The sequence below is a fragment of the Falco biarmicus genome, chromosome 3 (assembly GCF_023638135.1).
Source record: "Falco biarmicus isolate bFalBia1 chromosome 3, bFalBia1.pri, whole genome shotgun sequence".
NCBI lineage: Eukaryota > Metazoa > Chordata > Aves > Falconiformes > Falconidae > Falco > Falco biarmicus.
Window position 1 is genome coordinate 119,725,095 of NC_079290.1, and position 24,651 is coordinate 119,749,745.

The 24,651-nt window shown below is 44.3% G+C and overlaps 2 protein-coding genes across 3 annotated transcripts in view; both read left to right on the forward strand.

Moving 5' to 3' along the window:
• Nucleotides 1-1,664: 1,664 nt before the first annotated feature.
• Nucleotides 1,665-21,947, forward strand: ZMPSTE24 (zinc metallopeptidase STE24). Its single transcript, XM_056333856.1, has 10 exons — nucleotides 1,665-1,825; nucleotides 3,358-3,504; nucleotides 6,334-6,420; nucleotides 7,065-7,181; nucleotides 10,895-11,047; nucleotides 13,854-13,995; nucleotides 16,428-16,588; nucleotides 18,023-18,127; nucleotides 20,107-20,250; nucleotides 20,562-21,947. Exons 1-10 carry the CDS (start codon nucleotides 1,709-1,711, stop codon nucleotides 20,784-20,786), a joined length of 1,398 nt encoding a protein of 465 aa, XP_056189831.1. The 5' UTR covers nucleotides 1,665-1,708; the 3' UTR covers nucleotides 20,787-21,947.
• A 2,216-nt stretch (nucleotides 21,948-24,163) lies between these two features.
• Nucleotides 24,164-24,651, forward strand: part of KDM1A (lysine demethylase 1A) — a 37,636-nt gene continuing 37,148 nt past the window's right edge. For both annotated transcript variants that reach the window (XM_056330239.1, XM_056330240.1), the window contains exon 1: nucleotides 24,164-24,489. In XM_056330239.1, coding sequence (XP_056186214.1) covers nucleotides 24,205-24,489 — 285 coding nt within the window. In that variant the 5' untranslated portion in view covers nucleotides 24,164-24,204. The remainder of the gene's footprint in view (nucleotides 24,490-24,651) is intronic.

Here is a 24,651-nt window from a genome sequence, read left to right on the forward strand (position 1 = left end):
AAGCCACTCCTCTGCCTCTTCTGGAAGGAGACAGTAGGGTTGTTGCTCCACAAGCTGGGCCTGCTGGTGTACACTGTCAATATTCTCTCTGATTCAGAATGCAGGAGACCCAGTGCATGTGGAGGCCCACAAAATAAAAATCTTCTCAGTGTCCTCCTCCACACTGGTCAAACTGTGCCCTTATGGTTGGAGTCGGATGGAAACAAACTTTTTCATGCCTGTACTGCACATCACTGAGTGGGCCTTAGCCTATTGCTGTCTCAGGGTACCTGTGTGTGATCCCTTTTCCTAAGTCAAACTGGAGGCTGGGGTCCCAGAATGGCTGCACAGATGGGACAGAACTCCTAAAGGGTCCTTGCCTTAGGAGGGATCGCTGGTCTTGTTCATAACTGTGCCTCTCAACACCCTTTTCCCCAGCCTTGCACCTCTGGTCAGCCTCCAGAAGTATTTCAATTTGTTGTGATCACGGCTACAGTTGGGTTTCTGAGGGCCCCCCCGAGTCTCGCTCTGGAGAGCAGGTAAAGTGATGCCTTGCTCTGCACCACCCCTCAGTGTCAATGAAAATTTACAACTGGCCTGTGCCACCTGAGGAGAGATCAGGATGCAAAGTGTATAATTACAAGGGTAAATATTTATCCATGCTTATGAGGTGACCCAGCCAAATTGGGGCACAGGGTTCTTACACCTTTCAGATGTTCAGGTGCAACATGATTTGACTAATCATCATCATCCACAGTACCAGTTACTAATCATGGTAAAACTTTGCAAAGCTACATTTCAGTATCGTTCTTGCCACTTGTCTGTTGATCCAGATGAACCTGGAGTCAGTCTTGCTGGAGTTACTTATCTCCTGATGGTACCAAGATACTACAGCGACGATGCTGGGAAGGTTTCAGGGGTTGTCCAGGGGTATCCTTTATCCTTCATGGACACCGCTAAGCCTCCAAGAAGCAAAGTCTTGCCAGGGCTAGGCTGTCCTTTAGTTTGTTTTACCTAAGCACGAAAATACCAAAGTTTCCAGTGAAATTCCACTACCTAATGAGTGCATTCCAGTGCACTACTGTATACATTAACAAAGTTAATACACTGTCATACTATAAAGACTAATGGATATAGGCTAGGGAAGGAAATTTCCGTAACATCGGTCCCTACATCCTTGCACCTGAGCATCAGGAGAGGCCTCAGCGCAGCGTGGGGTGTCCAGGCCAACACGCCGGCAGGCGCCTGCCCTCCTGCCTGCCGCCGGCACCTCACCTCACCTCACCGGGGGCTCCTCGCCTCACCGGTGCGCCCCTCCGCCTCGCCTCAGCGGGTTCCGCTGGGGCTGCCCCGCTGTCTCCCCGCCAGGCCTCCCCTCACTCGACACCTTCCCAGGCCCAGGCCTGGCCCAGGCCCGCGGGCTCCTAACTGGGCCGTCACCCGCCGCGCTCGCCTTACCCCGTCCCGCCGCTCCCCGGGCAGAGGAGCCCACCCTGCGCGGAGGCCGCCCCGGCCTGCCGCCTCCGCGCCCGCGGCAAGGGAGCCCCGCGCCACCAGGGGCCGGCTGACACGGCGCCCCGGCACCGTCCCTCGGCGGCCTCGTCGCTGCCGCCCCCGGCGCCCTCCTGCCCTCAGGGCCCGGCCCGGCCGCGCCCCCCGCGGCTCCTCCGGGCGCCAGGCGGCGCCGCAGCGCGGGCGGCGGAAGGAAGCGCGGGAGCGGCGCGGGGCCATGGCGCTGCCCGGCGAGCTGTGGGCCGAGCTGCCGGCCGAGAAGCGCATCTTCTGCTCCGTGCTGCTCTTCTCCTGGGCCGTGTACCTGTGGGAGGCCTTCCTGGCGCACCGGCAGGTCGGCGGGGGCTTCGGCGGGGACAGGCGCCACCGGGCCCGGGGCTGTGCCAGGCCCGGCCGGCCTCACGTGGGGGGCGGCGGGCCGGGGCCGGGCGCTGCGGGGACCGGCTTAGTCAGTCGCCTGCCCGGGGAGGGCTGGGCCCCGGGGCGGCGGGGCTGGGGCGCGGGGCCACACCGCTCGGCCTGCCGGTGGCAGCGGCCGGCCGCCGCGGGGCTGCGAGCGCGGTGCCGGGGGGAGGGGCGCCCGGTGCCCCGCGGGGTCCCGTCCCGCTCGGTGCCCGCGCTGCTGCGGGGCCGGGGCGCGGTGTGCCGCCGCTCTCAGCGGGGGGCCGGGGGCGCGCGGCCCTGAGTCGGTGGGGGCACGGCGGGACCGGAGGGTGCGCCTGCGGTGGGGTGAGGAGCAGCCCAGCACCCCCCGGCAGCGCCACGCTCCTCCCCCAGCACAGGTGAGAGAGCAGGAGGAGCAGACGTGGGAACACCGGTGGGTCGAAGTGAAGAAAGAGGGGAAAAAACCCCACAAGCGTGGCCAAGGCAGTTGCTCACCACCTGCCACAAGCAGGCCCATGCCTGGGCAGTCTCCAAGTAACAGCTACCTCGGAAGTCAGGCCCCCTCCCCTCCCCTTTCTTCTTATTCTGCTTCAGTTTTTATTGCCGAGTATAAGTATAACATCACACGGCACGGAGCATCCCTTTGGCCAGCTGTCCTGGCTGTGTCACCTTCCAGCCTCTTGTCCACCCCCACCCTGCTAACTGGGGACCAAGGACGTACCGCTGTGTAGCCACAGCCAGATCTGCGCTGTGCTGCCAGCACCGCTTTGGCCACGGATGCATCGGACTGCGGTGAAAACATCAGCTCCATCCCAGCACAGCCGGGGAAAGGCTGCCGGGAGGGCAGGAGGGAATGCTGCAGAGCCTGTGAGCCCGTAGGTCAGCTAAGCTCCTGCCAAACTGCCGCCTGGTACTCTGGCCAGAGGAAGAGTGTATTTTGAAGTGACAAAGGGTAGGATCGTTTCCTTCGTGAAGGAATGCATATACTGAACCAAGATAAGGCAGTGGATGGAGTAAGGACTGTTAGCCTTCCAAAATTTTGAAGAGTTCTCTACCAAAAATGAAACGGCACCTCATTTATGCAACTGCATCACAGATGTGTTTTCTGGTGAAGTTGCACGGTGTGCATGGGAGGATCTGGTGTTTAGTTTCAAAATCTCCTTAGTCATTATTGTGGTGCAGTAAGTCATATCCTTGGAAAAATGAGTTTGTGTGATCTTCATATAATAATTATATTGGAAATAATAAGTAGGCAATTCAGTTTCTGGTTATAACGTAGCAACTATGCTTCCGTTTTATATTTGGAACTTGATAGAGAATAGGAATTTAGGAATATTTGTTATTCTGTGCTTTTATTGGTGTTTGTTGTGGTTTTTTTAAACTGTCATGGCCTGTGGGATCGTGTTTGTGGTGTTGTTAAATCTTAATTATCTCCTTAAAAATATGGGATGTAGACTTTAAGTTTCTTTTTCAATTTTTCAGAGACGGGTGTATAGAACAACAACACATGTACCACGGGAATTAGGACAGATCATGGATTCAGAAACATTTGAAAAATCTCGTCTGTATCAGCTGGACAAAAGTACCTTCAGCTTTTGGTCAGGCCTGTATTCAGAGGTTGAGGGCACTGTAAGTACCTGAGCCTCTCTAACATTCATATGATACTTTTAATGTGCTTAAACTGTGAAATACTTTGTTCCTTAGTGATCCTGTGCAGCTGCACTGTTGGCATTCTGGCATCTTACATCAAACACTGAAATTTGGAAGGTCTAGGATTCTGTGTTTCTTGTTTGTGGCTGTATTTGCCATATAAAATAGAGAAATTATGTGCTGTCTGAATAATTCCTTCATGCAGAGCTGAGTCATACTGCACGACTACAACATAGATTATATTGCTATGTTTTAGTGGCACAGCTGACCTATTATGGTTTCCACTGCCAAATAATTAAGCAACATTATTAAGAATTAGTAACAAGAATTATTTTAAATTGTGACAAATACAGACTTTTTTCTGTGTTTGGAGGAATGCAATTACTTTCACTTTTAGATAAAATTAAAGTAGAAGGTAGAAAGAAAAGCCTGTGAGAACAGAAGGAGTACCAATGGGTACTACTTAAGTGTAAGAACAATTACATGGGACAATTAATGTTTGCATATATGAAAAAACAGAGCCATTGAGTTAGAACAAAGTATTTACATGTGTGATACACAAACAGTCTTAAGAGAAACTTTTCTGACCTGCTGCTGAAAAGCGTTGCTCATTGGTAGCACAGGGTCAAAAAGAAATCCTGAAATGCCTGGCATTCCAAAATATAATTAGAATATGATCTACTACATGATGAACTTAAGGAAGAAAAGAGGTCAATTATAAAAGATAATGAAAGTAGTATTTTAAAATATTGTAAGTCATGTAACTGTATAACTGCAATGCAAAACCAGTCCTTAAGAATTATGCCCCCTCGTAACTTTCGCATTTCCTGGTCTCTTTTGTGCAGCCTAACCTGTGCCTTGTTTCATTTTGTATGAGATTGCAAAAATATTGTTATACATGTTATATTCTTCTTGTTGGGTATTTTGGTATGCCGAGTAGAACTCAAGACAATCTTTGTGTGAATTTGAAAAGCTTCTATGTTTTTGACCAACTATAGCGGTAGTATTTAATTTGAAAAATGAAGCTATCCTCTCACAGTGGATTAGCGGACAGGGTGAGGTGGTACCGCCTAGCCAGTGCAGCTAGCCAAAAGGTTCTGAAGCTCTATCTTGATTTCAAAAGCTTTAAACAAAACAGCTTCCCTTGGTGTTTTTAAGGAAAATACAGACGATTGCAATGAGCCTCTTTTGCCACTGGATTTAGTGCCCTGCTGAACAAAGAGCCGTATCAGCAGTCTGTGCTTATCTTCACCCAGGTCTAGTGTTGTTGTGGTCCCTCACAACATTCTAGCTCCTACATTGGAGAGGGATGGGATTGACAGATGGACTGTTAGATGGATAAAGAGCTGGCTGGATGGCTGCATCCAAAGAGTTACCGCCAATAGCTCAGTGTCCAAGTGGAAACCAGTGGTGTCCCTCAAGGGTTTGTACTTGCATGAACGCTTTAATTTCTTCATCGACAACACAAGATAGTTTGCAGGTGACACCAAGCTCAGTGCAGCTGATACACAAAAGGGAAGGAATGCCATCCAAGGCAACTTTGAAAGGCCTAAGGAGTGGGCTGTGCAAACCCTGTGACGTTCAACAAGGCCAAGTGCAAGATCTGACACCTGGGTCAGGGCAGTCCCTAGTACAAGTACAGACTGGGGGATGAATATATTGAGAGTAGCCCTGGAGAGAAGGACTTAAGGGTACTGGTGGATGAAAAATTGGGTGTGAGCCAGCAACTTGCACTTGTAGCTCAGAAAGCCAGCTGTATCCTGTGGTGCATCACAAGAAGCATGGACAGAAGGTTGAAGGAGGTGATTCTCCCCCTCCACTCTGCTATGGTGAGACCCCACCTGGAGTACTGCATCCAGCAGTGTCTGCAGCTCAAGAAAGACACGGACCTATCAGAGCAGGTCCAGAGGAGGGTCACAGAAATGGTCAGAGGGCTGGAACAGCTCTCCAGTGAAGAAAGACTGAGAGGGTTGGGGTTGTTCAGCCTGGAGAAGAGAAGGCTCTGGGGAGACATTATAGCGGCCCTTCTGGGGAGACATTATAGCCTCCTTTCTGTGATGCTGAGCGTCTTTCTGTTTCTCGGCATCTGTCCTGGGATTATCAGATTCCAGCAGAGCTAAAGTGAGATGACCAGTGCTGTCTGGGTTTGCCACTTCCTTAGCACGTAAACTGCTTCATTTGTTGTCTTTGGGAACCGCTTGAACTTCAAAGAGGCTGTCATGGCCAAAGCTGATGAAATTGGGTGACAGTTTTGCAACATTTTGCCTTTAGTAGGTAGAAGTATGATTCATTACCCTAGCAAGTTAATGGAAGAGGAGATCATAGAATCATATTGTAGAATGGTTTGGGTTGGAAGGGACCTTAAATATCATTAAGTTGTGAATCAAGTTGCAGAATCTTGCATACCCCTGCTGGAGATGGTGTGTTATACAGCCACAGGGCAAATGAGTGAGGTCTTCTGAAAAATACACCTTGTGTCTGAGCCAATATAGCAGCAAAGTCTACACTAAATAGGCTTGGAGATATGCTGGTATATCTCAGGTGCAAAAAAACCCCAACCAAACAAAGAAAACCCAAACACCAAAAAAACGTTTGATCCCATCTCTACTTCTGTAAAGTAAAAATGAACCATTGCCAAATATTCCAGGCTGTCGTTATGCACCACTAAGATCAGAGGGGGACAAAAAGCGTAATTATGAAACTTATCAAATTTACCCTTGAAAGGGCCTTATCACACTGAAATTGTAGTAGAATAAGGTGGCAGTCTGTTTCATATTGCCTCTGTGGGTTTGTGCTTTTGTTTTCAAGATGATTCTCCTCTGTGGAGGAATTCCTTTTCTTTGGAATCTGTCTGGTCATATCTCTGGTCGTGCTGGGTTTGGACCAGAATATGAGGTAAGCAGTCTTTAAATTTTAGTGAAAACATTTAGTCCATGAACTATACTGTTATAATAATTTATATTTTTTAAGGTTGCATTTACTTAAGGTGGGATTTAGCTACAGGTACCGGGTACTAAAAACAACAGATATTTTCTGGTGGACACAGTGACTGAGTGAGTCTGAGAACTGATAACAGTATGTGACTTTTAAATTAGCTTACTAATTAAAATAGCCTTGTATGTTAAAAACATACAAGTCTCAAAGCTACTGCAGACAGATGAGGTGGTGGGTTGGGTTTTTGGGAGCTTTTTGTTTGGGTGTTGTCTTTTTATTAAGCCTAGATGTGATCTTCCTGCACAATAAAAGTCAAAGAAATTTGAGGGTACTGCTTATGTTGTCTTTGTGCTGTGGATGAGGCATCTATCCAAATTCTTGTCCCAGATCTGTTTAATCAGTATATATTTTTCTTTCTTTAACATAGTAAGCTATTCCAGTGATAAGTAATCTAATCATCACAAATGTTATTTCTGTGAATTTATCTAGGTTAATTTCCTAACTGGTTACAGTTAAACCACTGACATAAAATCCATTTTTAACACCCAGATATTAATGTTAGTACAGGTCAGAAAAATTCTTTTATTTATTTTTTTTTTTTTTAGATTGTTCAATCATTGGTATTTCTGCTGCTTGCAACACTCTTCAGTGCAGTGACTGGTCTCCCATGGAGTTTGTATAACACATTTGTCATAGAAGAGAAACATGGCTTCAATCAACAGGTATTGCAGATAGCACTTGTACTAATGTAACATCTTCAAAAGGTTTGGTTGGTGAGGCAGACTGGTGTGTCCCTACCTGTGCCAAAGATTATTAGTTTTAGGAACATTTCTACTTGCGCTGCAAAAAGGTAAGAGCAATGACAGTTTGTGACTGTTGCAGAAGTACCTGTGCCGCTCCAGAACGTCTCTGCGTGAGCCCATGCCTCTTAGCACAGAGAAGCGTGTGTTCTAGGAGTAGAACAAAGAACATTTCATACCTCAGTTGTTCTTTTTTGAATGGACTATTCTTTGTCCTTCGTATGCCCTTCCTGAGAAGTCTGGATCACTGCTTGACAGGGGCAGTTCTGATTCATGGACACTGAACAGATGAAACAAAACAGAGAAGTCACTTTCCTCCTCATTTTATTTCATGTATTGATTTCTTCTGTCATCCTTAGCTAAATTAGAGAATTCAGCTCTTCATTTGTAGTTCTCTTAGGTACTCAGTGTCAGCCCTGGCTTTCTTAATTTCTTTCACCAACACAGCTTAACCTGTTTCAGTATCAGTTTATCATGAGATCAGATTTCTGTTTTGGGAGAGGAACCTCAATCTGGCACACATCATTAGCCATTTCATGGCAGAGCATGACTTGTTTCCTGCTTTTGGACCCAGCTAGTGTTGTCTACAGTACTTTCAGTTCCAAGTCTACTAGGAAGTTTTGGTGTTTTTTTACAGTAGAATGAAATTTGGATGGGTAGCAGATGTGGGATAAAGGTCTTTGCTCATTTTAATCAGGGTAGAGATGCTCTGATATTTGCCAATTTCGTCTTCCAATTTCTATGGAGGCAGAAAGACAGTTAGACCTAAAGAAGTGGAATCAGTTTGTTTCTAAACTCATTATATTCCTAGTAAATTGATAAATTCAGAGATTCATAGAATGATTTGGGTTACAAGGGGCCTTAAGCCTTAAAGATCATCTAGTTACAACGCCCTGCCACAGGCAGGGACACCTTCCACCAGCTCCGGTTGCTCAAAGCCCCGTCCAGCCTGGCCTTGAGCCCTGCCAGGGATGGGGCACCCACAGCTGCTCTGGGAACCTGTGCCAGTGTCTCACCACCCTCACAGTAAGGAATTTCTTCCTAATACCTAATTTTAATCTATTTTCTTTCTTTTTCTTAGAATTGATAAATTCTTACTTCTTTTATAAAAGTAGTAAGAAAATGAGTGAGGAAAAAAGCTCTAAATGCAATGATTCAGTTTGCACCCTCTTTCAATCATCTTTAAAACAGAAGTGTGTAGATCCTGACACATCCTGTATTCCTTTGATTCACTTCAGTTATTTAGTGACATACTGTTTTCTTTCTAGGGAAGCCCAACTATGAAAATTCTCACTGAACAGTTTTGCTTTGACATCTGAGTATATTTCTGGAAGCTGCAAAGCTTATTTTGTTTCTCCCCCTGCCCCCAGTATTTGGATACTGTGCCAGCGGTGGCTCCTGCTCCAGTCTTTGGGAAGCAAATCTGAAGATTGTTCTGGTTAGTCATTAGCCTTGAGCTTGTGACCATCTCAGAACTCTTCTTAGACTCCACTTAGCTCTCTAGTCTTACAAAAAAAAATCCCCGTGCTTCTAAAAACATTGGTGTAGCTTCTAAGAATCTTGTTCTCTCGCCAGCAAGTAAATACTTGTTGTTAGAATGATGGCATACATGGCTATTCATATCCTAGGTGACTCTGAGCCATAGTCCTGGAGAACCCCTTCCCTTCCGCAGACTTTAGAGTGAGCATACTGGCAGACTAACATCCTGTTCCTATCAAGGGAGGAAGGAGTGTTCCTGTGTTTCCAGAGCATGAGTCAAGCAATCTTTTCTTCCAGGAAAGTCTTTTACAAGGTTTTTTTCACCACAGTGGTCCGCATGCCAAGAGTTGAAGGCTGAGTCCAGCCCCAGTCCAGTCTGAGGTACCAAATGTCTTACAAACATGTCAAACCTCCCTCTTTCATTTCAGACTAATGGGCTAGGTCCTTTAGTGAATGAGCCAAATTCACACCTGGTACCAGCCCCAACTTCGGAATTTCTAGCAATGATTCTCAAATGATCTTCAGATAGACGACTTCTTCCATGGGAGTGGCTTGCTGAAAATTAGTATTTCTCTTGAAGTCACATCTGCCTTGGAAAGCAGGAGAGAGGTGGGGCAAAGATGAAAGACACCATGCAGGTTTATAGCTCTACTCCTAGTTTGTGGAGCTGGACATAAAGGAAGAGTTAAAATGAAAACTTGAGCTAAATGGATTCCCAGCAGCGGCAGCACACTTCTGTTAAGCTTTCTGTTAAGACTGTTTCTTCAGCTGTTTACTAAGCTAAAAAATAAAAAGGTTGTATAACGCCTTTGGCTGGCTGAGCTGAGGAAGTAAGGAAGGAAGAACACACTGCTGTGTATTTTGTTTTCTCTCTACTGGCTTGCACCAGTTTGAGAGTCTTGATCAAACAAACCATTTTTTTTTGTCCAGGTCCTCCCTACGATTTTCAGGAAAGGAGCACTGCTTATTGTGAATGAGAGCCACAAGTCTTGTTTTTCTAGTTACAGAACTGTTTTGCTGGAATAGGTAGCCCATACCGCCTGGCAATATTAAAGGCAGTCAAGGAACAGTGCCTTCAGGAGCGCTCCATTTGTTTGGGCATGTCTCTATACAGTTGTGTTACTGTTGATACGAATGGTTGCGTAGCAAGAGTATATCCCCAGTGCGCTCACTGTGACCAGGGCGAGTATGTCTACATAAAGAATAGTCAAAAATTGTGGATTTATGTCTGATTTGTCTTTCTGATAGTCATGGAAGTCTGAGGCCTCTATCCAAATTTTTGACCCAAATCCTTAGTTTTAATTTAAATCTGTTTTACCAGTATTTTTTTCTTTCCAGACAAGTTCGATATCTTTAACTTAGTATGGGCTTTTTGATACGACCTTGTTGGGATGGATCTGTACATAATAACTCCCTCACTCCTGTGGCTTGCAGATAGCTGTAAGTACTGAGGTAACAGTTCCTGAGAGAGCTGGCTGGGTGTCTGACCATGTTGCAGAGTCACTAGATTCATTCAGGTAGAAGTCTTTGAAATTTCTATTGCTTCTATTAAAGTTACACAGATTTTAAAACCTGAGACAGCTACATGAGTAGTAACTGCCTGCCAGTGGAAGCTTGGAGTAAAATGCTGGATATGTATCTAAAAATCTTGAATAGGACTTCTATATATGCCAAATTAAGACAATCAGCTTTAGTGATAACTGAAAGTTAAGATAGAGTCAACTGTTCAAGGACAAAATATTTTAGAGCAGCTATGTTTCTTTAAGAGTTTCCTATTCTCTAAAAATCCCATGATGTCTAGGATATAGATTTGTAAAGGAATGAAGGGACAGATAAGCTTAATTTTTTTTCTGCCTCCTTTAATGAAGTATATATGTGCAACAGAAAATAAGGGTTTGGGTCTCATCTTGCTAAGGAAGAATATATCTGCATGGGCTTCAAGTCCACATGGATGTAAAAAGCCGCAGTTACCAGGAGAGGAGGTGAAAAGCTTCTTCCACCTTTTCTTAACCGATGATTTCCTTATCACATTGGTATTGCTGGTCTGCAGTTTGTCTGTCTTTGTTTCTGTGCATCCACTGAAGGGATCAGTTCATTAACCCCTGTGGCACATCAGTATTTATGTTGAAAATATCATTGATATCCTTTCTTCACAGACGCTGGGATTTTTTTTTAAGGACGCTATCAAGAAGTTTATCGTGACTCAGTGTATTCTATTGCCAGTGACATCCCTTCTGCTCTACATTATTAAAATAGGGGGAGACTACTTCTTCATCTATGCCTGGCTCTTCACATTAGTTGTTTCCTTGGTGAGTATGAGAATATGTTTGGGTTTCTTCCAAATGCTAGCTTACTTGCATGGCTCAGCATGCTGAAGTTTGAAAACATAACTGAAAGGAAAAGGAGAAAAACCCAAACCTCTGGGAATTTATGTATCTACAGCTTTTAACAGTGTGTCTTGCTCCCAGTGTACTTGTACAGGAATAACTGCTTATATTAATTGTCCACATTAACGTGATACATTTTATCTATTTAATACTGGAGTGTCTTCATCAGTCGAAAAATAAACATTCAAAAAGATTTAGAACCGATACTGGAAATACAGCACTATGTGGTGATAGGTTTTCCTTTTTCTAAAATACAGAAAGGACACAAGGACAACTGCCAGCAGTTTGGCAAGACAAGGCAGAATGTGCTTTGATTCGTAGTGTTTCCACAGGGTTTTTCTTACAGTATCAAACAACCAATTCTCAGTGGCATTGCTTTGTACTGAGATGGATAGCAATTTTTTATTTCTGGTTCTGCTTATATAGCTGCTTTTATACACTGACATTTTTAGGGCTTATATTAAAAGGATCTTTTTGTATACATCATAAGGATTTGATGTTTTTTATTGGTACTATAAGCTCCGAGGTCTGTTTTGTTACTTTTTTTCTGTTTCAGCATAGTGTTCTACTGTCATTTTGCTCAATATACTAACCATTGGTCACCCAAGAAGAAGCTATAGTACTGCTGTATACATTAATTCATTTTTAGATTAAAAGAGCACCTAAATAAGTAAAAGAATTACTACATCGCAGTAATGTAATAAAGCCTGCCATGTTAGCCTAAGAATAAATTTGGATCAATCAATCCCTAATTCTCACGTCAAGTTCAGACTTGCTGGTCGAACTGGAGTGCATCAAGAAGAAAATGTTTAGGAACACCTAAGCAGGAAATCATGATTATTTTTTCTTTCTTAAGCTTCTCTTTCATGAGTTAAGTAAGTGTTGCTTTTTATATTCTTCCTTTTCTTTCTGCCCCCTGCTTCTAGATTCAGATCACTTTTCTAAGTTTCTTGGACTCTCAATTTGTCAGCTTCCTTTCTAAAGCAGAGGCACTGGCTGGCCACATTTGTACAAAAACGAGAGAGTAATGCTACCCGGGAGGCCACTGCAATTAACACAGGAAAAGTCTTATTTCCCACTTACATACCCAATAGCTGCATTGACTTTCTCAGATGTGGCAACATGGAAGGCAATGTAGCTCAGTTGAAATCATGACTGCGAAGTCTTTTCATAATCCTGTTTTTCTGGGATACAGATCTCATTATCTCAATTGTATTTCTTGCTTACTTGTATTTTTTCTTCATTGATGCCTAATGTGTAACTGAAGTAAAACCTGTGTGGGTTAGTGGGTTTCTGTATGGCATATTCTGGCATAGTGCAGTTACCAGCGACATGTTTCTGAGGAACTCGGTGATCATAGTATTGTAGCAGAAGTGCCCCACTTAGGTGGTAAGTCTAGCTTGCAATTGCTACCTTGAGTTCTTCCAAGCTTGTTTTTAATTATTGGCTTAATTACAGTGTTTCCTCTTGCTTTGTTGTGCTGGCTCCTGCTTTCTGTGGTCCAGGTGTCCTTATGCTTTGTCATCTTCCCTTTTTTTGTCTCTGAATGTGTTCTGAAAAATCATGGTGTTAGGTCTCAAAAATGTCAGTTCATGGGTATTGAAATGACTTTTACAGAAAGATCTGTGCAGACTCTGATCAGTACTTCTTAAGGAATTGCTCTTTTTCTTTCAAGCTTTTAAGTAGCAGTATACACTTAAATCATAGTTCAGCATTTGAGCTACTTTTATTTTCTAGCGGTGTATTGTATTGATGCCCTCACTTGCTATGACTTTGGAAAAGTCAGTTTCCCTAGTTTTATATTTCACTGGACTTTTTTTCAACAGTGCAGGTATTTTCAAAAGTCAAGCTACTGTTTTCAGTGGAAAAAACCCTGTCAAGATAGTTTTGTAGTTAATGTTGATATCTGTTTGCCTCTCATGTACCATACCTTTTTAGCTAACCGGGATTTAATTTTTTTCCCAGTCCTTTACTTTAAAATACTTAAATAAAAACCACTTCATGAAGGTCAAGAGTGTGAGGGAAGGGAGTTCAGCATTCCTCCCCATCACAGTGTTATTCCAGTCCTGGCTTTCTCATCTGGGTTGCATCTGCTGCTGGTCTGAAGAGATGCAGGTGCATTATAGTGATTTGGGGGACATGACTGTTACTCATTGGGGACCAGAGCCATCAGGCAGTTCCTTAGCCCTGCATACAGCTGGAAGAGGGGGAAGAAAATACAAAACATGAAATTTCTTGCCTGTTTTAGACCATGGCTTTGCGAGTTAGCAGGAATTCGAAGAAGCAGGACTATCTCCTGGTTCAGTGGGCTCCACTGCTCATTATGAAACACTTCAGAGCTTTCCATTATCGGTGAAGTGGGTGAAAGTGACAGCCTGTCACTGATAAGACCACTGCTCCCAGCTGTCATAGTGGCTTTGCCTTCTGCAGTTTCATGAACTGTCAGAGCAAAAGCACTGTTTACGTGAATTTTGCTGAGGAGTGTAGATTGTAGATCAACCTGCCCCCGCCCCCATCTTGCTGTTGAATTGCTGACTGTCAACAGACTCAGTAGTTGTCTTCATTGATGGGGTGACCTATAGAGAGCCTTGCCATAGATCACACTTCCTACAGGACGGTTTTGTCAAGTGCTTTTTCTGAGGTTGTGCCTTCTATTTGTACTTAATTGTGCTCCACCTTTTGTAGGAAACACACATTTGTATGCCTTAATATCTGTATCTGTTCGCAGGTGCTTGTTACAATCTATGCAGACTACATTGCACCTTTGTTTGATAAATTCATTCCGCTTCCTGAGGGAGAGCTCAAGCAACAAATTGAAACAATGGCAAAGAGCATAGACTTCCCACTGACTAAGGTGTATGTTGTTGAAGGTGAGACTTTTTTTTTTAATAAAAACACTTTGTAATTTTGAATTTGTGGATTTTTAGCTTTGATTGTGGATGCTGTAGTAGGGCAGTTGCTTATATTCCTCAGCTATTGTAATACTTGTCAGTGCCTGTACCTTTTTCCTTTTTTTGCCTTAAGGTCAGAGAAACGAAAGCTTATCGTACAGCCTTAACTCAGCATCTCATTGGAAGCCTTGTCTTGGCTCTGTGTAGTGGAAATACATAGTAATGAGAAATGGAAGCAGCATTCAAGATTACAAGTTTAGAACTTGAAACCAGAGGGAAAAGTTTCTTTTCATCTTTTCTAGTCTCAGTTTAGCACTGATTGTGTCAACTGTGAAACAGTTGAAAGAGTTATGGAAGTTAAAAACACCTATTCCTTCTTAGAATGTTCACATGGATGGTTTCTTATAGTATGGCTGGATGGACTCTTGGACTACCTTCTACTTGAGGCTGTAATTTTTTCACTTCCTAGTAATGAATTTCTCGTCCTCTTTCCATAGGTCATGGAATATAACATGGAGTATGCCAGCTGCCATGTTACTCTCCACTTCCGTGTTCATGGAGTGTTTTATTGTTTGACATTTCCACTGTTGCTCATTCTGCTCCCTTCTGAACTTGATTTCAGGGACTTTCCCAAATTTTGTTTGGGTTTTGTGCCCCAGCTGTGAGGATCAGCAGTTTTGTTATTGCCTTGGTGAAAGCAGTATAATATGGCATAAAGAGCTGAAATGGTAGAATTTTGCTTTAAGAGAGGGTGATGAAGGCTTTGTCTAGCCTGGAAGCTGTGGCTTTCAAAACTTCATGCTGGCCAAATCCAGCTGGTGCTCTGCCTCACTACAGCCAGGAACTACTGCTATTGATATACTTGGGGCCCAAGAAACTTCTCTTTTTCCTAGAGAAGCTGAAGCTTTTCAAGCTTGAGAGTCAGCACAGAGGCTTGCCAAATAGGTAAGTTTTTCCCATCTGTGTTGCTGGCTGTATCCTGGCTTTTAACCATGGTGAAAGTCCTGTGAGCCAGTTGTTGGTACTCTGGCACCTGCCTAGTGTACTACTCACTGGCTTCTTCAGCATGCCTGCATTTAGTGGCAGTGGTCTGCAGTGGAGGGAGGCTGCCAAACCCCCACTCTCCTTCCTGCCATCCTTAAGAATGTTGAGCCGGCAGCATTCCCTTCGGACATGGGGGACTGGATGTGTGAGCATCTTTTTGCCAGTGTTTTTCTGCACTCTGTCATGGCACTTCCCACTCCGGAACTGATTTCTTAGTAACACATGCAACCAAGTCCTTTAATTTTAGGGTTCATTCTGTAGTAAGCACATGACAAAGGTTCCTTCTCTACCAACACTTAGTGGAAGATGAAGTTTTTTGTGATATGCAGATGAAAGGGAACGTCGCTACCCTGTGGCAATGGTGGTTCAGATTTCTTCACTGAGAAGGGACTGGATCCTGAGGCTTCATACTCTGACAAGCCTCTTCCTCAGTTAATCTGTCTTGGTTTGGAGCTGAAGGTTACCATGACCATACCATGGGTTGTCTTGAACAATGGATAGTTTGTGTCCTAAGGAGTTTATGCAGCTTATACGTTTATAGTGAGAGTTGAAGGCAAATGCCTTCAATTTTGAAGCATCGTATCTTTTCCTGCAAAAATCAGAGCAATCTGCCTCTTCTCTCATAGAGACCTCTTTCAGTCCTGATGTTGCAACAGCTCCTGTCCGTAGGCAAAAATAGGCCAAGTTTTAACAGCTGCTTTGATCTAGACAGCTTTTTAAGTGAACTGAAACAGTTCATGTTCCATGGAAATGGATGAGTTTCTTGGCCCTGAGTATATTGATAGTAGAAACAGTCTGTGATTTACCTGATCTAGATAAAAGTAGCTGTAAAATTTTGCCTGTTTCAGATAAAAATAATTTTGAGGGACTGCCTGATATCTGTAGTTCATCTCTTCATCTTCTTATCTGTTTCTAACATCTTCATCCTTATCTGTTTTGAATGATCTTTGCTGGCACATTGAAAGAATTCTGAATGTATTCTGAATGTATTGTCACAGGTCCTTTGCCGGGAGGGCGGCACATGTTCTATGCAGAATGCTCTTTCCACTGTGAACCTGAAATTGCAATAGAAATTGCTTTTTTTCTGGATATTGGATCCTCACATGACTGCTCTTACGTTTTTAGTTATTTTAGTTATTACATATTAGAGATGGAAAAAAATTATTGAAGACAGTAAATGAGATCATCATTACTTAGATATTTTAAAATATGCTTCAACCTGCAAACTCATGTGCTTGAGTTTGTCTGCTGTTCATTTGGGGACTTGGAGAATTCCTTTGGAAGAATCTATTCTATGTAATATTGCATAGTCGTCACTGCATGACATTATTCAGATGATGGTCTTTAATGTGAATTTTCCCCATCAGGTTCTAAGCGTTCTTCTCATAGCAATGCTTATTTCTATGGCTTCTTCAAGAATAAGCGGATAGTACTCTTTGACACCCTCCTGGAAGATTATTCTGCATTGAACAAAGAGCCAGCAGAAGGAGAAGATGGTGAAAATGAAGAGACAAAGTCTAAAACTAAAGTGAGTTCATCTTGGTTTTCCATTGTGTTATTAACTTCTTGGTCAGATATTCTGCTGTGTTTTCTGAATGTATTTTAAAGGTCCTGAGTGAGCTGCTAAAACCCAAACGATTTCAACACCAAATATCGCTGAGCTGCTAATTGGAATTCCTGGGGCTGTGTGAGTGGTGCATATAGCACCAAAGAGACTGTAGAAATCCACCAGAGCTTTAGCAAAACATTGGGTCCCTGCACATAAAAAGTAGGGCCCTCTTGTGATTGTTTGAATAAGGGGCCTGTTCAAGATTTTAGCTCGTGTTCCTGTGCTTGGGTCTGCCACACGAAAGCTTCCCTTCGAAGGAAATGCGCTCTTTTACTACAGACAAGAATTTTGGTGCAAGAGGCACGCACATGCGCGCACACACACACACAGAGAGTCCACAAGCGCATCCTCCCCGACCCTGGTCAAGAGCAGGATGATGGCTTTTCACTGCCCTTTCCATTGATGTGCAGCTGCACATCAAGAGTCTACTGAAACAGCTTTTGTGGCTTCAGGAGACTGTAGGGATGGTTAAGACTGATGGAATACCTTCTGAAGAGCCTGAAGGAGTAATTCAGAGAAGAAAGAATTGCCTTGTGCAGCCTAGGGTTAGGCCAGCATATAGATTGTTGTTCAGTTCAGCTTCTGTTTCTTGTGACCATGTAGGTGGTGAAATTCTCTTCATCCACGATTTGGTATGGCTTACGGCTGAAGTGGGGTATGAGAGGAGGGGATTTTGAGCTCAGCTGCTCTAGTCATAATGAGAATCATTTGTTCCATTTCAACAGGTTCTTCAGCTGTGTTCTCAGTACACAAGCCCACATGCTTGCTTCTGACTTGCTAATGTACCTTTGAAGGCACAGGTGTCCATCTTTCCTAATTAGATCTTTAAGGTGTGTCATAGTTTATTGCAGAGGACAGGGGTGTTGTTATTGTTTTTAAAGGAACAGTAGTGCCTTGGGGGGAAGGCTACACGTTGAGTGTTGAAGGAATTACGGAGAGGACTTTGCTCTCAATTCTCCATTGAAAGTCTGTGGCTCTAAATGTCAGCTTCCATGGTAATGCCTTTTCTTGAGTAAACAAACAGGATGAGCTCAAGGGATGGTAGGAGACAGCTTGGAAGGCATATCTTCCCACCTTCTTCCGGGTTTGCATAGGCATCTCTGCATACATAGAAATAAGAGACCACCACCTCATGGTAGAAATCTTGTTGAACTTAAAAGTTGGTGGGTTTTTTGTAACTATCTTCCTGAAAAAGGCTAAACAAGAAATTATGTGTGTGTATCTGCTGGTGGAAGGGAATGGCTTGATCTAGGGACACTGAAATGACCTAGGAAAAAACAAACTAATACATAAGAAATTTTTCAGATGTGTTCAGTCATACCTGATACCACTACTGCTTTGTTACTCCCTCAGAGTAAGAAACAAGGATGTAAAAATGAAGAAGTTCTGGCTGTACTTGGTCATGAATTGGGTCACTGGAAACTGGGTCACACAGTCAAAAATATTATCATCAGCCAGGTAAGTTATGATAAACTGATGGTTTTCCTGGAGGATGCTGTAATTACTGCTGTTTCCAAATGCCTGCTTCCAATATTTTAAGTGTACATTCACATGATATACTTATGTTCTACAACAGAAAGGTTTTTTTCTTTGCTGTATCTACAGTGAATATGCATTAGCCTTTCTGTCCCCTCCTTGCTTCATCTGGTTGGTAGAAAGCATCTAAGAAAGCCTGTCTGCTGCCGTTTTAATTCATCTCAGCAGCCTTCTGAATTTGGGACACATTTTTCTTGCTCTGTTACACTTCGTCCTTGCCTGTTTGAATCTCAGGGCCTTCCCTGAAGGTCTGTTTCCATCCTTGTGCTAGGGATAGGATTGGATGTATCCTGTCTCCCAGCCTGCATTTTTTTAGGTATTTTTCATTATCTCTGAGAAAGCTATGTGTCTGAGAGTTTCTGTCAGTCTTGTTCCTTGGAGAGCTGAGAAGGAATGTGATTGAAGATTATGAAAACTGACAGAGGAGGACATTCTTACTTATATTGTATTCTCATACCTTTTGCATTGATTATTGGTAAATAATTTAATTGCACCATTCTTAGTGCATGCCCAAATGGGGGTGAACATTGAAGCAATCTCTAGAGATTGTCTAGCCTCACCTTTGAAGAAAAGGAGCCTGGTGGTCTGTTCGCTCATACTTATGCCTCTGGGCATTGCACAGTACAGGGAAATTCCTCCCCCAAACCTTCTACTTCTAATTCTTTTATTTGCAAGGCACAGCTATGTGCCTTCTATTAAATAATCAGCAGTCTACTGTATGCTTTGGTATAGATCTACCTATCTGTTCCACCTATCACTCACCCTTCTTTTCTCCAAGTTTCCCAGCCTTTTCGGTTATTTGTTGTTTCTCTTAGCTGCCCTCCTATGCACCTTCTGTAACTCCATCATGTCTTTCTTGAGACGTGTGCCCCATACCAGGAATGCTGGTTCTGTTCTTTTTCTAAGGCTACTCACCAGGTTATCAGGCTGTAAACATCACTATCAAGTTCCTGTTTAAGAAACTATCATTCTTTCCACACTGGCTTTTTCTTATCCATGTAATTGAACACTTCAGTGTCGTTGTTCTTGCTTTCTACTTTAAGGCAATTGCTTTCTAGCCTCAGTGGATCCAACTGCAGTGTTGATCCCTACTAACTAGCAACTATTATGACACTTGCCACGCTGCTAACTCATGTAACATTTGTCTTTCACTTTCTAGAAACTATTACTTTAATAGGTAGATTTTATCTTCACTTCCAGAATTTTTCACAAATTCTTCTGCAGTGTCTTCTACTTTTTCTGTTGATTGTTTGCTGTCACAGCCATCCCTCTTTTTTTTTTTTTTTTTTTTTGTCCCGTCTATTTCAGTAACCAACAATATTCTGGCACCTTCCACATTACTCTAAAAAGACCAAACAGCCACTTGAATGGATTGAAAAGGTACTAGTCACCTTCTCTAGAAAACTTGGTATGGCATGGTCCTACCTCTTGACTCTGAAAAACCAGGCAAGCACAGTGCTTGTTCACAGTGATGCATGGCTTAGATGGAAGCTTAGACTGTTTCCAGGAATAGTAGTATGACACAGCACAGACAAATTTTGTTTAGTTTTAAACTTCTTGAAAGTTCTGCTCAGTTCCAAGGAGATGGATTCTACCCTGTACTCCTTCCTTATTTATCTTCTTCTTGCCTTTTCATCTTCCTTCACAACTTCCATTATGTAGACTTCTTTTTTTTTTTTCTTTTTTTAGCTCACTGACAGAAAATAGTGTTTCTCTACTGCATGCATTTACAGAAAGCAGATAAAGGCCAGCTGTTTGTTTCTCACTGTATGTTAGTTCTAAAGTAATATATTTGGGTATTTTCAGTGGCATTTCTATGCAAATCTGTAATATGTATAGGCCATGTTTTAGACTTAGAAGAAAAAATTGTCTTAATTAAGAATGTTGTTTCCTTCCTCTAGATGAATTCCTTCCTCTGCTTCTTCTTGTTTGCTGTGTTAATTGGTCGAAAAGAACTCTTTGCTGCATTTGGTTTCTATGACACCCAGCCTACCCTGATAGGCTTGATGATTATTTTCCAGTTCATTTTTTCACCTTACAATGAGGTAAATTGTTTTCAAGGCATGGATGCTGAAGTATCACCCTATTTAAATAATGATTTTATTTTGACTGAGGGGAAAGGTTGAAGTTTCTAGGGCTCTATCTGGTGTCTCATTTTCATAAGTAGGCTTAGTGCTCCATGTTGGGTAAGACTCCCAGTTTCAGGTGTGGCCTGGATAAACCTTAGTGAGATAATTCTACAGCCACAGTGATGTGTGGGATGTGGGAAGGCAGAAACAGCAGTATTTACTGATAATATAAGGAACTTGCAGATAGCTGAATTTTAAAATAATTTGCAATATATTTATCTCCACAGGTTCTGTCATTTTGTTTGACTGTATTAAGCCGACGATTTGAATTTCAAGCAGATGCATTTGCCAAGGAACTTGGAAAAGCTAAAGACCTATATTCTGCTTTGATCAAGCTAAACAAAGATAATCTAGGATTCCCTGTTTCTGACTGGATCTTTTCAATGTGGCATTACTCCCATCCGCCCCTTTTAGAAAGACTTCAGGCCTTGAAAGATGCAAAGCAAGAGTGACAGGAATCATTGCTGGTTCAGAGACAATGCTTCCATCTCAGAAGCAAAGTTCAGAGCTGCTTTTTAATTTCTTTTTAAAAGTGGATAATGCCAATTGAGTGCAATGTTAACAGCACGACAGATCTGAGAATCCTGAAACAGGTATTAAATTATAAATAACTTTTTTTTAACAAAAACAAAACTGTGGAACTTAATTTGGAAAAAGTACTGGGTGAAGACCTTCCCCCCACCCCCCCCCACTGGCTTTTATCTCCATATCATAGTATAGACTTGTAAAAGGAAGAAAACAAAAGTATAGACTTCAAAGCACCTATCTCTTCAGTTTGTGTATGCCTTGAACATTGCTTTTGATCCTTTTCCCCTGCTCAGCGTTCTGTGAACCTTCCCAGTCTCAACCCTCTTCACAATGAAGAGAGTCTGAGTGACTTGGTTTCTTGTATTATAATACTTGTACTCACCAGTCACTATTTTGTGTTTTAAAAAGCTGAATGGAAGTACAGGCCTTTCTCCTGGACTCATGTCTGTCATAATTGAAAATGCTACTTAATAAAACCTCCTTTCTCTGAAGTGTGGGAAGAACGATGAATTACAGCTGAGGAAATATACCAAGGCTTCCTGGAAAATGAGCACTAGTTGGTATTCAGCAGTGTTACAGTGGGATTAGGCTCCTCCTCTTCTCCACTGTTCTGCTTGGGGTATGGAAGGATATATGGAGAATCAGAACAAGACCTACATGTTCAAGAAAGTTGCTAATTCTCTATTCTTCTCCCTTTTGCCTGAGCAGAATTGTTATCATCTTTTCCACACCTCAGTTCCTCAATTTCTGTTGTCCTTTTCCTAAATTCTTTGTGTATATGGAAGCATCCTGTTGCTCAGACAGTGCATCAGAGCCAAACTTTCATTCCAAGGGGGTTTGTCCTCCAGTCCATGGAGGGTATTCCATTAATACGAATTCAGCTGAAATAGCAGTGCTGGAATACTTGGAAAATATTCCTTGTCGTTGTTATCATGTAAATAGCCCAAGGCACAGTTTGTTCATAGAGGTTAGTGAAGGACAAAGTGAATGGTTGTGGAAATGGCTTCTGCATTGTTTAGCTCATATTTTTCTGATGAAAGGTGGCATTAAATTTACTTTCCTTGAAATAAAGGTAAAAGTTAAAAGGATGTTTGTATGTGCCATACAAATGTTTTGGACCAGACTGATTGCACATACTTCATACAAAAATCAGATTTTATATCAGTAAATGAAAAAGTTCGACTCGGCTCTGTACAAAGAGAGAAGTCAAAACAAATTCTGATTGTTTGAGATGTCAGAGTATTCTCAGACTTTACTGTTAGCTTAAATTTGCTCTTCTGATCACAGGGAAAAATGCCTTATGATGGGTATGATGATTCTCAGCTGTGACATGATACAAGATGTTGCTGGAAGCCCTTTATATGCCTTAATTCTAGTTATGTTTATACCCTAGTGAATATGAAGCTAAACTATAGATATGGACTTCGGAGACAGTTTGACAAATATATATACAAATACAAATAGAGGAGCCGATATTTGTCATGTTAATTGCATTTAATAAATGGCCCTTAAAAATAAAAGGATTAACTTGAATCTGTCAATTCAGAAGAGTAAAAAACCATGTCAGGATTTGAGTTTGAGATGCTGGTTGGTGTAAGCCTATGGAAAACATGTTAAATGGGCTTTCCTTTGTCTCACCCGTGAGGTAAAACTTAAACTCAACAGTTGATTTTGTGGCTATTTCAGAAATTTGGCTAAACACAAACAAAAGGAGACTAAAGTGGGATAATGAAGGAAATGCCAGTTCCCATGGAAGTATGAAATACTTGCAATACTTAGGCTTACAGGTGAGGATCATGCTGTTATGGCAATTGCCTGTTGCTTCCTTTTCTTCCTTGTCACTGTTTGGAGTTGACCTCTCTAATTCTCTCAGCTGGATTTCACTGTCAAACTCTGTGAACAAAGGTTCAGAGTTGGTTCCAGTCTGCTCCAGCTGCTTCTTAGCACTGGCACTGTTTGTCAGTGTGTGCTGTTGACCTTCTGCCTGTCTGCCTATGCAGACATCTGGAATGCATCACCTACACATTGCAGACTTTCTACAGACACTAGTTGCTTCCTCTGTTCCTGAGAATCGTTAAATCACACCTGAATCTTTCTGTGCAGCTGCTGCCTTCTCTGGTGTCTCAGTCTTCCTACAGGGGTCCACACAGCTACATGACCAACCAATACAAACCACCTTGATGCCAAGGTGGGTCTACTAGAATCAGCCAAGCATCCCTTCTGATTAATGACCAGTTTTGAGGAGACAGGCAAGAAAATTAGCGAGAGCTCTGTGAGGCCAGGCGAGTAAGCGGGGGCTCCCCTGGAGTGATGGCAGTGCCTGAGGTAAAAACAGTAATTTTACCTTTAGTTAATGTTACCTTTAGTTAATAATGTTCAAATATTCAAGGCAGAGGGACTCAGAGCAGAGCATCTCTGGCAGTTTACGCAGGCACCTGCGAGGCTGGTGGGCATTGATCAGTGGCTTGCCCAAACCTGACAGCTCCAGCTCCCTGTTCCCTGCCTCACCAGCTTTTTCTTGTGGTCTTAAGTAGAAGCTTGACAGAGGACATGGTGAGGAAAAGTCCCAGACCCTGGAAGGAGAAAGGAGGACAAGGACTGGAATGCTTTATGGAAATAGGCACAAACATCTCCCTTTCAGCAGTCATGGCACGTCCCAGGGGACTTGAAACTTGTGCTGTGAAATACGTCCACAGAGGATGGCTATGGCCACTGGGCTTCGCACTTTTCTTGGTCGCCAACAGGTCCTGCCATTTGTATCTGGGTTTGATGTGTACGCAGAATTGTGGCGGAGATGTATGCACAGGTAAGGTTCCCTAAGGGCATGAAAGCGAGTGGATGCGCATCATTCCAGCGTGCGAAGGTGGCTAACGGTGGCGCCTGGGAGGCTTGCAGGGCACAGACCTGGCAACGAACTCTGCGAGGCCAGGCCAGTAACCAGGTCTCCCCTGGATAACGGCAGTGCCTGAGGTAAAAATAGTCATTCTGGAACTCGAGGCAGCGATGGCGGCTGTAGAACAGCGAAGGCCGCAGCGCGCCGGCACCACTGCCAGCAGGCGGAGCCGTGGCCGCCATGTTGGGCCCCGCCCCGCCCCCGGGCCATGCCGGCCTGAGGCGGCCTCCCAGCCTGCTCTGCGGGCGGCCGGGGCTGAGGCGCCCGCCCCGTGACCCGGCCCGCGACCCGGCCCCGCCGCGGCGGCTGGGCCCACTGCGCACGCGCGGCAGCGGCCGGCACGAGCGGCTCAGTGCGCGCGCGCGGCGGCCCGGAGGTGACGGCGGGGGGCGGGGCGGGCGGCGCGCTCGCGGCTCCTTTGTGCGGGGCGGCGCGGCGCGGCCGGGGCGATGCTGTCGGGGGGGAAGAAGGCCGCGGAGGCGGCGGCGGGCGGCGAGGGCGGGCCTGAGGCGCCGGTGCCGCCGCCCGCCGCCGCGGGGGCCCTGGGCTCCTCTGCCGAGAGCGGCGGGTCTGCGGAGCGCACTCCCCGCAAGAAGGAGCCGCCGCGGGCCTCGCCGCCGGGCGGTCTGTCCGAGCCGCCGGCCGCCGGTGCCGCACCTGCACCCGGCGCCGAAACCACCGGCATCGCCGAGACCCCCGAGGGTCGCAGGACCAGCCGCCGCAAGCGGGCCAAAGTAGGTGGGGTGGGGCGGGGTGCTCGGGCTGCGGCCCGGCCCCGCCGGACCCCTCCGGCCTGGCGCCGCGGCGCAGTGGGGGTCTGGCGGGGGCCGCGGCCTCGGGCGGGACGTGCCTCGGCTGCTGGGCCCGCTCCTGCGGGGCGCGGCCGGCGGGCTAGG

Coding starts and splice junctions, on each gene's coding strand:
- ZMPSTE24 (XM_056333856.1), top strand. CDS start 1,709: ATGGCGCTGCCCGGCGAGCTGTGGGCCGAGCTGCCGGCCGAGAAGCGC. Junction 3,505..6,333: donor ATTCAGAGGTTGAGGGCACT/GTAAGTACCTGA, acceptor TTTGTTTTCAAG/ATGATTCTCCTCTGTGGAGG. Junction 18,128..20,106: donor AAAATATTATCATCAGCCAG/GTAAGTTATGAT, acceptor TCCTTCCTCTAG/ATGAATTCCTTCCTCTGCTT.